Below are 14,363 nucleotides of genomic sequence, written 5' to 3'. Positions count from 1 at the left end.
TTATCTCTGCCTTGTACCAAGTCCATGACTTACCAGTATTTGTTCACTGTGCTGAACACAAACAAGTTGGGGTCTGGATGACCAGCTGCTAATCTGGGCATTTTTTAAAGACAGGTAATTCCACCTGTTGCCTGTGGTGCCTTCACATCCAGACACTTCCGTTCACATTCATTTAGCCCTTCTACCGCAATTCCCCACACATTTGCCAAGGAAAAGATGCATGGCCATTGCAGCATCATAGCAGAGGGAAAAGTGGCCAGAGGGAAAGGGCAGCACCTTCTTTCCCCCTCCCCAACAGGGTCTGCATAAGCCATCAGAAAGAACGTACAAAGCTATGGCTTAAAGGTTTTTTCACCGCTCAGTATTGACAACATCACAGGTATTTTTTGGACAAATCATACTACTCATTTTATTGAAAGAAGAGGAATCTCATGCTCCAGCAGATCGTTCATATGTAGACGCTATCTCAAACCTCTTTAGTTCAGTTACAATTGCAGACTTAGCAGACATTCTCATAGAGCACGAAAAGAGAAAACTCGGGAGACAGCCTCAGCTCTTCATCCGGTTCACCTGAGCAAGGACGTTAGACACATGCGGAAAAATCCCCAACAAAAACTTCTCTTTAGAATAACTTATTCTATCAACTCTGAACAAATCAAGGAATCACCTCAGAAGATTAAAGATCTCTCAGAGAGGTAATAACAACCAAGTAAATAAATTTATCACATCAGGAGTGTTCTCTTCTAGAAAAGTAGGTGCCTATTTAAATGTCTTTCAGTAAGGTTTGTACAGGAAGAGTCACAATCTCTCAAATGGAGAGCTAAAAAAACAAGCACTGCCCACAGCTAAAAGGTCCCAGAACATTCTTATTATGCACACAGTTCAAAGATACTAAAAAGCAAAGAATTAATGAGTAACACAGGCCAGATTTTTTCCACGTATTGACGTACTCTCCCTGGCAACAATCAGCTGAACCAAAGACCGTATTAATACTCTAGCATTTAAATCTTTACCCTCAGCCCTCCCTCTTAAAAGTAAGTACCAGGTTCCTTTTCCTCCCTTGCAAACACTGCCAACAACCTGTAAAAATTGCCTTAGCTGCTCTTGCTGATGAGAATACTACCATGTTTGCCAAAAAGATTTGTCATTTGTCCTAGAGAGCTTTCAGATGAGTACTAAGCCAACAGTCATGAGGACCTTAATTATCATATACTCAAAACCATCTTTCAAGCTAATTGCCATCATCACTTTCCATTAGAAACTAAATAGGCCTAAATGCTTGGAAGTTACAGCATCAATGAAGTTACCACACCTTAAGACTAACTTAATTTCTTGTAAATAAGGGTTATTAAGGAGCACTCCATAGTACCAATACTCAAGAACTGTTAATGACAACTATTTGCTTTGGTTATTTGGGGCTGCTCTCTTCTTACATTACATACAATATTCCTTCAGAAACCACCCTCCAAACAGAAAAACCCCCGTCTCCAAACTGAATTCCGTACAGTTGTTTCTTTCCTCCTCGCCTGCCTTTCATTACTATTTCCAGTGAGTCATTAAAAAAGTATCTAAAGTAAAGCAAAGTGAAGCAAAGATCGTGGTATTCCACCACTGTCCTCTCCCTACCTCTCTCCACCCACTTCTCAGAAAAATACAGTTCTGAATGTGCATTCCAAGACACTTCCAGTCCAGACAGCCACTCCCTGCCAACTGCATGAGGTCATCAATGAAACAGTACAAGATCTGTAGAGAAATATCTCCTCAAGTGCAAACAGGAGCCGATAAAAGCACCAGATAAAGTGGTGAGAGTTAAACAGAAGGTACTTCAACTTATAACTACTGATAATAAAATATTATCTATGAATATTCATGGTTATTCAATCCAATAGGGGACTTGCATTGTATCTGACAAAAGCAGAAAACAAACAAAAAGAAATCCACCACGAAACCACACACGTGCAAAAAAACCCAATAACCAACCCAAAAACCATTACTTGACCCGACTTACAAGTGGAAACACGAAGAAATAAAGAAAAAAGTCTTGATTAATCTGGAATAAAAAGAGGAACTCTGTTATGCCAAACAAGAATAAGTTCTGCTATGTCAATTAGTGACCTTCTGACCCACTCACCTGATCTAGAGGGGTAACTTTTGGTGGGAATTATGTAAGTCATACTCAGTCAAATGCCAGTTTCTGGAATTCTGTGACTTGGATTATACGTGAAGATATCAGGACTCCTCACACACAAATACATTTACAAATACAAGCATTTATGAAGGAGCTCATTTGCCTCTTGACTCTGCAACCGTAGAAATCCAGTTGTACTTCAACACTATAAATGGTTCAAAAATTTAAAACAAAGTCCTCATTCTAAAGTTAGAAAATAAAAAAAAATATTTCTGAAAGGAGTCATAAGTTTAAATTAAATATCAGGAAACCAAACAGATAGAATTCAGAATACTCAGACTGTCTCCCTTCTAAATGTGAAGACATCATCAACAAGAGGAACACCTTCTTTGGCTTTACATTACAGGCTACTGATAAAATTACTGCAGATGTTTTCTAAACATAACTAATTCCATCTTTAGATCTTTTTCAGCATGCAATGCTAACCAGCAAATATTAAAGAGAGGATCATTGTGATCTGATAGATTAAATATAGACACAGGTCGTCCTGCAAAAAGCAAAATAGCTTTCACATATCACAACTACAGAATGTCTCATATCTAGTCTGTGAACAGTTCAAGATCCACCACATTATCTTTTTCTGTTATTTACAAAATTCTAGTAATTTCCTATGCTTCTGAGGTAATACAATTAATTGCTAATAAATTGCTGAAAGACACAAAACTGCAGCTGGACTGAACACACTCTGGACATTCAAATATGAATGCAAATGGAAATACCTTTAAAAGCTAAAAGAAATCCCATCCCAACAAGTCAGGTTTTCCTAAACTGGGGGCGGCGGGGAAGGAATGGGAAAAAAGAATGAGCTCAGAAATACCCAAAACAATCCCCACCTTTCTTTTTCTTTGAGGGACTCCTGAGTTACATTACAACTCTTGCTACCTTGAGATTTACAATAAAACAAAGCAGCAATAAAACCACAGCAGTGGTTCACACCACCAGGACTGTGGCCCTCTGGGCTATGTGGCACAGATTGCTCTACCACCTCATCCTCAGAATCCTCTGAGAGGTAGTGCCCTACAGCTTCAAAACCCATAGGAAACCTGTCTGTGTTTAATTTGCACAATAACTTAAGCAGGATTTAAATAAGATATTTTGCACACGACTTACTTACCTGAGGTACACTGAGAACCATACAAAAGTAAGTGAGAAAGCCTAATCCTGCTTTTCTCAAACTACCTTTCTAATACCTAGCGCTCTATCACAGCCCTGTTCTTAACCAAGGCTCATAAGACACATATTTTAACTAAACTACCTCAGTTCTTCCAAGTTCAGGTTAATAAGAGAAAAGAATCAGTGTAATTTATCCCCTTTTTGAAAAATCTGATTTGTAATGAAGAAGCCTCTTGAGACTAATCCTGTGTAAAAGAGCAACTATCACATTTCTTTCACAAAAAGATTTAAGCTGCACTATTTTAAGCATCTTCAAACAAGAGCTCCTACAGCAACTGATATCTACACCTTTACAGACCCTGATGAACCAGCTTTACAAGATTACTCACAGAATAAGCTTTGCAGAGCACTAACTCTAGATGTGTTTAATCTGTCTAGAAAGAGGTGTCCTCTGTAATTCTTCCTTTTCATTCTTCTGGGCACCCTACACCTCTGAAAATAAGAAACCTCTTGAAGCAAATATCGGATGACTATGCCAAATTCTGAGAGACAATGATATCCAGTCAAACACTTTCAAACTAAATGTGGGAAACCCAAAAAGATGAAGACCAGATTTTTTTTTCTTTAAACACTAGTTTTCTTGTAGGAAATCTAGCTCCCCGGTAAACAATTTAGGTTTATTTTTTGCTTCAAGATGGACAAGTCATCCCAGTCAAAAAAAAAAAGAAGTGCTCCCTACCTTAAGAGAAAGCATGGATGAGGGGGAAGGGAAAGTAATTTACAGAAAAGCATCAATAGGAAAGGCTCTTCAGACTCTACTACACAAGCACAAAGTATTAATTTCTTTCCATGATTTCATCAGTTTACACTAAGCCATCTTCCAATCTGTCAGAAAAAAAGGGGATTACCACAAGAACACAGACAGTACACTTCAATCCTGAACTGATTAGATCCACAATATAGAACAATCATCATCCTTTCCTTACTAAATAGGGAATATTTTCTACAAGAAAATCCCAAAATGAGAAAAAAACCCATAGGGACAGATTCCATCCTGACTCATTCTAGAAGAAACACACTGCTCAGGCAAGTTAAACAGTTACTGGAAGCAGCATAATCTGGGCACTAAAATGCTTACACTATGCTAGGACATAATCCAGAATGAAAATATTTCCTACTATCACAGTGGAAACACATGGTACCATCACCCACAAAGTCAGATGAGGAAACAAGAGCCAACAGTACTCTCGTTGCACTTGGAGAACTAAAATATTCCACTGTGAAAGACGAAGCTTGAAAAAGCCTTTGCCAGATTGCTAAGCTCTAATTTCATCATGAAAATGCCACAATACCCCAACAAGTACCCCACATAGGAAAAGAGGCTATCACACAACACTGATGAAGAATATTATAGTGCACCACCCTGACTTCTTGATAAGAACTACAAAAGAAGGTCTCTCGAGTTGCTTCTGTTCCAGATAAACATACCCTTACCCTTCTGCGAGCATGAGCTATCATGTCACAACAGAACAGAGTATAGTCTTTTATCTGCACTGCCACAGCTTTTCTATTGGACTACTGTGATTTGGAGACAAAAAAAAAAAGCAAACCAATCCAAACAAACAAATAAACAAAAATAGAATACAAATCATAAAACTTGAAGTATTAAACAACACTTATTAATGAAGCCATTTTATTCAAGAATGAGGCATCTAGTTGACACACAGTACAGGAATCCCTCTATTCACAATCTTCATTTTAGCTCCAAATTTCATTTCAATGTCTTTCACAATCTTGAGCAACTTAATTGCACTCTGCCTCCCTTTCTCCAACTAGCAAGAATAATTCCTGTTTCGCAAGACTGTTGCACATTAACTGAAGTCAAAAACTGCTAAGTAACAAGAGAACAACAGTGACAGTGAAATAAAAAACCAAGACAGCAGGGTGGAATACCACTAAATAAGAACAAGTTATTCCTCTGCTAATGCTTCTGATGTATGCTCCCTAGCAGACAGGTACTCCAAACAACTTCAAGAAATACTCAAAGTTACTGCACATTTGTTGTTACATCAGACAGTTCAGAAATCCAAACTTTTCTAAATTTTTCATTTCCGCATGAAATTAGGTGCTGTTGCTGTGTTAGGTATTTTTGCCTGAATTTTTTTGCAAATCTTGGCAAGGAATTTAACAGAGAATCAGCACCTCCTCGAGCATTTACTCTGAGGCCAATGACAGGAAGAGTCCACGAGGGATCTCCTCCTTGAAGAGGCTCCTTCAAGCTTGGACAGTGACCACAGTGCAACTCCTCTCTCCCGGTTTGCCCAGGACTTGCTCCTGATGATTTTGGATTCAAAGGGAAGAAGTTATTTTGAAATATAGATCTTTCTCACTACTTCAAACTTCATCCAAGTCCATACAGATGGAAAATTATTATCTGCTAGTAACTAAGCAGTCTCTCTGAATTTGTACTAGTGACAATTGTTACAAAGCACTTAAAAGACTACAGCATACACTGAGTGTTCCCTGCCCTTTCAAAAATATACTATACATTCTTGGCAAGGCAACATAAACTATTAAAAACTTGGAATGAGATCCTTCTTTATACTCTGCTAGAAGTGAACTTGTAAAAACTCAGCACTTCCTCCTCATTAAAATTGCTACAGCTGAACACGTCTGTCTTGCTGAGGAAGAACTACACAGATTTATATGAAATTCACCACCCAGCCAGTCAAAGTTTTCTAGCTCTTAATCCATATCATCTTTTGAAGGACAAAGGCAGACTGAAGTGTTTAGCGAGCCATAACAAAACATGGCTATTGTTTTGTTGGCTATTTCAAACACGCGTTTATGTATGTCTCATTCTATCTCCATGTACAGCATATATCATTTAATGTTAGCAGAAGATTTTTAAAAATACCAACAGTAAGACTTCAAGCACTCATTTTTAATATCAGTTCTTTTTCCTTTAACAGCAGATATACAGCATTGACTGTGTTCTGATCATACTTTCGATTAAGTCTCTGAATAAAGGTACGCAGCAGGCTTACATGCTTATTAAACATGGATTTGACACAAAAGCTACACACATGCTGGAAGACAGGAGTAAGATCAAAGTTCTTTCAATATTTTAAACAAAGATCAGGAAAGATCCAACTCAGCAGGATCAAGTGAAGGGTAACACACTCAGGAAAACACGATAGACCATATAAACACAAGATGAGGAAAAAATTCCACCAGCACGACTACAACAAAAGGTGGCAACTCAGCAAAACTGTATTACATCTTAATATCATGAAAACACAAGTGCCATGCAACAGTGTACAATACTAGCAAATCTACTGGGGTACACAAAATAATCCCTGCACTCTTTAAAAGTATGCATGCTAAGACCCTGTAGGAAAAGTTTTCTGTTTTGGAAGTGCACTTCCAGAAAGACACAGAGAGTGCATGGAGAGAAGTCAGAGCAATCCAGGGAAAAGTACTACAGACTTATTAAAAAAGACACAGAGAAATACACAAGAATTGTGTTGTCAGTCTAAGAGAAGATAAGTGCAAGGGAAATACACTGTTACAATTTAGTTTCAAAGAGGTTGCAGTTAAGAGGAAGGGAATAAGTGTTTTTGATGTCCAGTGCTAAGCAAGGAGATGATATTGCACTAAGATACAAGTTAGACAACAGGGAGAACCCATCCAGTGCTTGGAAAACTGGAGCAATAGAGCAACAGAGTTCTTGTCACAAAGTCTTCAGGAACATGTCAGACAAACGCATTAGGGGTTAGGGGTTTTTTTGGGGGGGGGTAGGAGGGGTTCTCTGGTTTTGGTCGGTTGTTTTTTTTTATTGCAACTATATAACCACTAAGAAACAGAGACAAGAGGTAAGATGCATCCAAATTATTCCCTTTAGCAAATGTCACAACTTCTTTTAAAGCACCAGCAGTTTCAAAACCACTTATTCTTACCTCTTTGCTTCCTCCAGATGACAGAGGTATTCATAGGCTACATTCTGGCGTCGTCTTTCATCCATTTCCTCTGCTGTTAATCTCTCATTATCCAAGACAGCTGCAAATAGGTAAAACATATTTCTCAGGTGGTTGAAGATTGAATATAATTGAACGGGCATATAAAAAAATCAGATCCAACCTCTCCCACAGAAACTCATCCATTTTTTTCTCTAATTCAGAAGAATTAAGAATCTGATGATCTGTTCTTTACTAGTATCAGAAGAAACCCTGTTTCCTTATCCTCGTCACATAAATTTGTCATCTTCCTTCTTTCTGATTTCACAATTTGACTGCTTCCATCTTCCAATTTCTTAGAAATGATCCTTCATTCTCTTATTTTCTTCTAGCTTTGCCTTTGTCTTCCTCAAAGGCACATCAGTGACCACATGTCCCATCTGTCCTCTGATTTTGACAGCAAAAGACTAAGGAAGGACAAAAATATATATTCACATTATATAATCCCTTCTGTATCTTCATAGTCCACCTCTAAAAGAAGACGGAAATGCTACTCATAGTCCTCATCTGGAAAGGAATCCTTCAGATCCACAACCTGGCATGTCATCTTTGGATCAAGCTGAGGACCTACATAGGGGTATATGCCTAAATCTTTCAGATTCTGTGTGTTTAAAGCCTCAGTGAAAAAGTGTACTCTTCCCATACTTACAGCTAAATATGTCTCACGTTAAAAAAAAAAAAAAATCAAGCACACAACTTCTTAGGTTCTATGGGCCAACTGGACAAATGGGAAATGTCTCATACTGTCATTAATTAAAGGTTAGCTTATACCTAAAATGCTTTCAACAACTATCTACTGTGCACTTATTGAGACCCCACCAGGAGAACTGTGTCCAGCTCTGGGGTCCTCAGCACAACACCTGTTACACCAGGTCAAGAGCAGGGCAATGAAGATGCTCAGGGGGCTGGAGCACCTCTCCCACAAAGACAGGCTGAGAGAGCTGGAGTTGTTCAGCCTGGAGAAGAGAAGGCTCCGTGGATACCTCATTGCAGCCTTTCGCTACTTAAAAGAGGGCTTATAAAAAAGGAGGGAGAAAGGCTTTTTACACAGGCAGATAGTGATAGGACAAAGGGGAACAGTTTTAAACTAAAAGTGGAGGGATTCAGATTACATGTTAGGAAGGAATTCTTTAACCAAGAAGATGGTGAGGCCCTGGCACAGGTTGCCCAGAGAAGCTGTGGCTGCCTCACCCCCAGAAGTGTCCAAGGCCAGGTCAGACGGGGCTTGGAGCAACCTGGGCTAGTGGAAGGTGTCCCTGCCCAGGGCAGGGAGTGGAACAAGATGATCTTTAAGGTCCCTTCCAATCCAAATCATCCTGTGATTCTGTGAACTACATGCAAGTGATGAGGTATCAACTACAGCACTTGGGATCAAACAAGATCGTGGTTCAAAGTGCAAAGGGGCTTTGGAAACCAGTACGGAGTACCGCAAAAGCATCATTCTGATTACTCCAACCTACCCAAAGTCACGTGAGCTGAAAAGTGTCACAATGCACAGGGCAATGCCTGACAGTAGGGAAAAGTTCCCTCCTCTCCCAAACCCTCAGACTACATCCTGCCTTCTTTAAACCGGCCCTCCCTGCCCGCCCCGGCTTCGGGCGGCACCGCACGGTCGGATCGACTGCCGCTTTGACGCGGTACCGTAACACCGGTGAGCCCTCGTCTCGGACGGCAAGAGCCAAAGCCTCCCTCTCCCACAGCAAGCCTATGACAAGGTGGTGGAGGTGTCGGATAGCAGCGGTGTTTCGCCCGGCAACTCGGGTGTGGTCGCCGAAATCGGCGGGAAGGCAGAAGGCAGGGCCGCCCCCTCCCCGCCCGCGGCGGACATCTTGGGCGAGGCTCGGGGCCCGCCCGCGGCAGACGACGGCGGGACAGCCGTAGGACGCCCCTGCGCTGTCCACCCACCGCCTTCTCCCAGAGTTCATCTCTAGCATCCGGGAGGGCCGTCGAACTTGGACGAGCTCCCGCGCCACAAGGCGCCCACCTCCGGGGCCCGCGAGGAGAGCCGGTGGGGCGCATCGCGCCCGCGGGACAGTCCCGGAGCCCGGGCCCCGCGGCTCCCCCCGTGCCTGCGGCGTCCCAGCCTCCCCTCCCAGCGTGGGACCCTGGAAGGTGCGGGCAACGTGGGCTCGGCGTCGCTTGGCGGCCACGCGGATTCCCGGACTCCGGGCGCCCCGGTACTCACAGCCATAGTGGGGCCGGGACACGGCCAGCCCGTCCACCTCCTCCGCCGCCATGGTGCTGCGCTGGGCCGAGGCTGGCGCGAGCTGGGCGCGGCTGTTCCTCTTCCTGCCGCACCGGGTGTGGCGGGGGCGGAGCTGCCGCTCCGCGCTCTCTCCGTCTTCCCGACCCGGTCGCGCCCTGGCCGCCTCCGCCACCTTCGTCCGCTGCTGGAGCAAAGCGACGATTTGCCTTGCCCTGCCAGTCGGCCCCGACGGACCCCGGCCTGCCCACCCTGCCTCTCCCCGGAGTCTCTCTCACAGGGCCACCGCCCTGGCCCTGAGCCTTCCCGTCAGCCCCATTCGTAACACCCAGCTAAGCTCTGACCTAAACTCTGCGGAACACAGCCCGTGTCAACCTAGCCACGACCCACATCTTACCCTGTCAGCCTTTCCAGCCTCCTTACACACAGCTCGGCCATGCCAGCCCCACTGTGTGCAGTGCAGCCAGATCAGCTCAGCGTCGACAGTCTGTCTGCCTTCCACACGCTGCTGATACAGGCTTTTCTAGGCGCTCTGCTCCTGCCAGGCTCCCCAGCTGCATCACCCTTCTCGGCAGTAAAATCTGACCTTGCTGGATGCAGCTCTGCTCTTTCATCTAAACAGCTTTGCTGACCAAACCATGGTAACTCACCTGAAATGTCAGCCACAAGTTTAAGCAGGGTGCCCCAAAACAACAGCAACGTTCAGCAGCACTGCCATGGGAGAGACTCATGCCCTGAAAGTTTCCTTCCCTTCAACATGTATTACTGTTGCTTTGCCTGGTTCTTGTTCAAGAGTCAGAGCACTGAAGATGCCAGCCACCATGTGTCTGTTTTAATTGGCCCCATGAATTTCACTGCCAGGGCATAAGTTTACTACTTAAGCACAACTTAAATAATGTGGTAGACAAATAGCCTCTATTAGGAAAAGCATCACCAACAGGTAAGGGAGTTGATCGTTCCCTTCTTCCCAGTACTGGATTCAGTTCCAGCCTCCCCAGTACAAGGAAGACATGGAGAAAATTGAACAGTGAAACACAGAGCAACTGATGACGAGCTTGGAGCATCTGACATATGAGGAGAGCCTGAGAGATGACATGACAAGAAGCAATGGGCAATGGACTGAAAAATATGAAAGTCCCAAATAAACATAAGAAGAAATACTTGTATCCTGAAGGTGATCAAACACTGGAACAAGTTGCCCAGAGAAGTTGTGGAGTCTCTGCCCTTGGACGTACTTCAAACCTAACTAGGCATGGTCCTGGACAACCCGCTCAAGTTCACCCTGAGCTGAGGAAGCAGCGTTGGACTAGAGACTTCCAGAGGTCACTTCCAACCTCAATGATTCTGTGAGCCCATCAAAAAGTATATTTACTATATATACATAGACAACTAGCAATAGGACAGGAGGACATAGTCTTAAGCTGTGCCAGGGGAGGTTTAAGTTGGGCATTAGAAGGAATTTCTTCACAGAAAAGTGATTAGATATTGAAATGGGCTGCCCAGGGAGGTGGTGAAGTCACCGTTCCTGGAAGTATTTAAAGAAAGACTGGATATGGCACTTAGTACCATGGTCTAATTGACAAAGTGGCGTTCAGTCATATTGGACTCGATGATTAGGTCTTTTCCAACCTAACTGATTCTGTGATATTTAAAGAGTCTGTATGAAAGGAAGACACACTTCAACAGTTACAGAAATAACTAAATCGGTGAATGCCAGACATAAATTACAAAACAAAAGGTTTTATAGTGAAACAATAGGTCTAATTATTAACATTTGCATTACTTCACATGTGGCCACTTCGCAGTTATGCAATGAGAAGACATTTAAAATAATGTTTATATGTAGACTATGGAGTGCAGGACTGGCTTTGTTCCCCCTAAAAATGTCATAACATTTTTGTGCAGTCCCACAATCTTCCCTCGAAAAAATCTCATAAATTTACTCTTTCCTGTAAGACTCATTCTGATAAGAAAAATAAAACATGATTATTGCACATCATCAAAGAATCTGGCTGAACCTCTTCAAGATTATATTTAATGGTTCCCATAATAGCTTGCCTGACTTAAGATTTCTGGTCTTTTGTTATTGCCTTTAACTGGTTTCTGTTAGGATTTGTGTTTCTATGTCTTTAATTTATCGCCTCTCCTGTTTCTTTTTTTTCCTTAATGTTGAATAAGCACTAGCCAGATGGCCTTACAAATAATATTACAGAGGTACCTATTTTTATCTAGTTTTGAAATGGAGCAATCAATTCTATTAAAAAAAATTCTTTGGAAGTTCTTGGTCTTAGTGACTAATCACTAAGCTTCATAAGGGAAAAGAGTGCCAAAATTCAGTCCTTTGTCCTTCAGTCCTTCAGTCCTGTTCTTTTGATTTATTGTCTTTTGTATTTATTGGCCACTTCCTTTATGACAAAAAATTAGTTTTGTGAATGGTGCTGAAAAAAAGCATGTTTACAACATCTGAAGACTCTGAATCTGATTCTATAGTCACTTAAAGATACCCTACCTGCAGGCCTCCACTGAAACATAAGGAATCTCTTAACCTCTTCAAATCTTCCTTGAAACAGGATTGTATATACAGTTATCATACCTACCTTTCCAAAGTTCTAGAGTCTTGTAGTCCAAAAAAAGATTGTGAAATAATAGCATATTCATACAAATGTCCACTGAATAATTGTTCACATGTATCCTCATTTCTGGCAAAGCAAAGTCTGAAGATTGAGTAGGATCTGCCCTAGGTCCCATTTAGCATTAAGAATTTCAATCTATTTCTTACTCTTTCTTCAGCGCACATGAAGCTGACAGCTGGAATAACATAGGTCTAATGCCACTCCGCATCTTAGCATCCATCATTCTGATGATCCAGCTCATCATTATTAATAATTATTTTATTTTTTGTGTTTCTATCATGTACAGCCAATCATGACCTTTCCCTTTAGGGCCCATTAATTCTGAATAAGATTAGCTCTTACCTTCTATGTCTGGAATAACATTTAGATACCTGTAATTTTCTCTGTCTTCTCTAATGACCCAGTTCTGTTTCTACAGGGTCAGAATGCCCAGAATCCAGAAGGAGCTATCTTAAGTGAGTAGGTGTATACATTTAACATATATATTGGGGGGAAAAAACGTGTGTGTGTATGTGCATATATGTATATATGTATATACATGTTAAAGACACATACTTGTATGTGTCTCTCATATCCTATCTCTCATATACTTCGTGAGACTTTTTAGTATGTGGTTGCATGTTAGGCTATGGATTGCCAACAGGAAAAGTTGCCTTTTGGCTCCCAGCATCAGATCAGAATTATGGTGGTCAAATGAGACAAGTTACTGACCTGATCTTAAAAGAAAGAAACAGCAGGGATACATACATACAAATATCCCAACACACAATCCCCCAGTGCTAGTTCACAACTGTGCTCAGTGCCAGCCCAGATCACTCCCACAGCCCTGACCTGCCCATATATGCAGCAGGGAACTTGGCATGAATCTCTGGAGAAAATGCAAGGGACCAGCTGCACAGTTGGGGCAAGAGAATGCAGAGTGAACCCATCCCACATTTCCAGTGCACCAGACAAGCCAGGCAGGAAAAAAGGAAGTCTGGCTTTCAAAATGGGTATTGCTTCCAGACTCTGCTTTTGCATCCTGACCTCACTTCAAATGGCCCACAGCTTGCCTGGGATGCACACTATCTGCAGGATTCCCCAGGGAAGACTGAGAGCAAGTGACTCTAACCCAAATCCTGCCCAGTTCTGCTGATACTCACAATGCGATGCTAGGACACACCAACAGGCTGCTGGAATAGCAGAGGAGTCCTTACTCCTTAGAGGCAAGTTAGCAAGCTCCCCACTCTGCATGCTCATGATAAAATCCTCTCCTTCCCCCGTCATGATAGTGGAATATGGGCAAGTTCTGTACTGGTAAAAAGGCTTCTTGAACTGGAAAACAGTGCACTTGTCCCCATGCACCAGGTACAGTTTCTCTTGAAGGACCTGTAGAGTCCAAGAAAGTTCCACAGCTACCTGAAAAAACAGAAGAAATATGGGTAATTCAATATTCATTTTGTCTGTGATACACACTCCCTGTCTTTTTATCTGCTTTGTAAAGCTGATTTGTTGCCCTTGTATTTGTTCTCATGCAGGCTACCTAAAAAGACACTTGGGGAACCAATAAAGTAATTTAAGTCCTGAGCAGTCCACAACACTTAGCTGGAAGCAAGTGGGGATGAGCCAGATTTACAGATTGTAAAGCAAAGATGCAGTAAGACATCTATGACCAATTCTGCAATACTGGCCACATACCAAACACCCTGCACCAAATCCCTAATTTTCACCTCAAAGGACTCCTCCAATTATGAAAAAGCAATCAGATTTCTATTTAAATTGTTTTCATGTCAATTGTATTTTTATCCGTAGAATGATTCACTTCCAACAATTCACTACCTTCCACAAAAAATAGCTCCCCCCACATTTGATAAAGGGAAGTTCCTTCTACTCAAATAAATTTTAAACTGTTTATACTCCTGCTGTGTTCTCAAGGAAGACTCTTCAGATTTTCTACTTTTTGTGAACAATGCTGCTATAAGCTTAGTTTCTGGCTGCAGAAGATGACTGTATTTACATGCAAGATTTCTCGGATTAAATATGTATGTCAATCTATTTATGCTAATAAAAGCATTACATTAATAGTACCGTACAAAGATACCACTAAATTACGTAGTCTTTACAGACTAAACATTTTTGTCGGTTACTGAGCCATCACCACATATATAATTACCTATAAGGTGTCAACAGCCTGCTTAGCTTTATAATCTGCTGAAGATAGTATTTAAATT

General features: G+C 41.9%; 1 protein-coding gene across 1 annotated transcript in view; it reads right to left on the bottom strand.

The window, feature by feature from the left end:
- IQGAP1 (IQ motif containing GTPase activating protein 1) overlaps positions 1–9,646 on the bottom strand; it is a 54,109-nt gene extending 44,463 nt beyond the window's left edge. Inside the window, exons 1-2 of the mRNA XM_051796716.1 lie at positions 9,503–9,646; positions 7,261–7,360 (exon numbers count right to left, since the gene is read on the bottom strand). Of these exons, the coding sequence (XP_051652676.1) occupies positions 7,261–7,360; positions 9,503–9,554 (152 nt within the window). The 5' untranslated portion in view covers positions 9,555–9,646. The remainder of the gene's footprint in view (positions 1–7,260; positions 7,361–9,502) is intronic.
- Positions 9,647–14,363: the final 4,717 nt, after the last annotated feature.

Source organism: Manacus candei, unplaced genomic scaffold (genome assembly GCF_025592945.1).
Source record: "Manacus candei isolate 608988 ecotype Guabito, Panama unplaced genomic scaffold, ASM2559294v1 h1tg000046l, whole genome shotgun sequence".
In the NCBI taxonomy this organism is placed as follows: domain Eukaryota; kingdom Metazoa; phylum Chordata; class Aves; order Passeriformes; family Pipridae; genus Manacus; species Manacus candei.
Note: the sequence above shows the minus strand (reverse complement) of the source record. Positions and strands in the feature narration are given on the sequence as shown.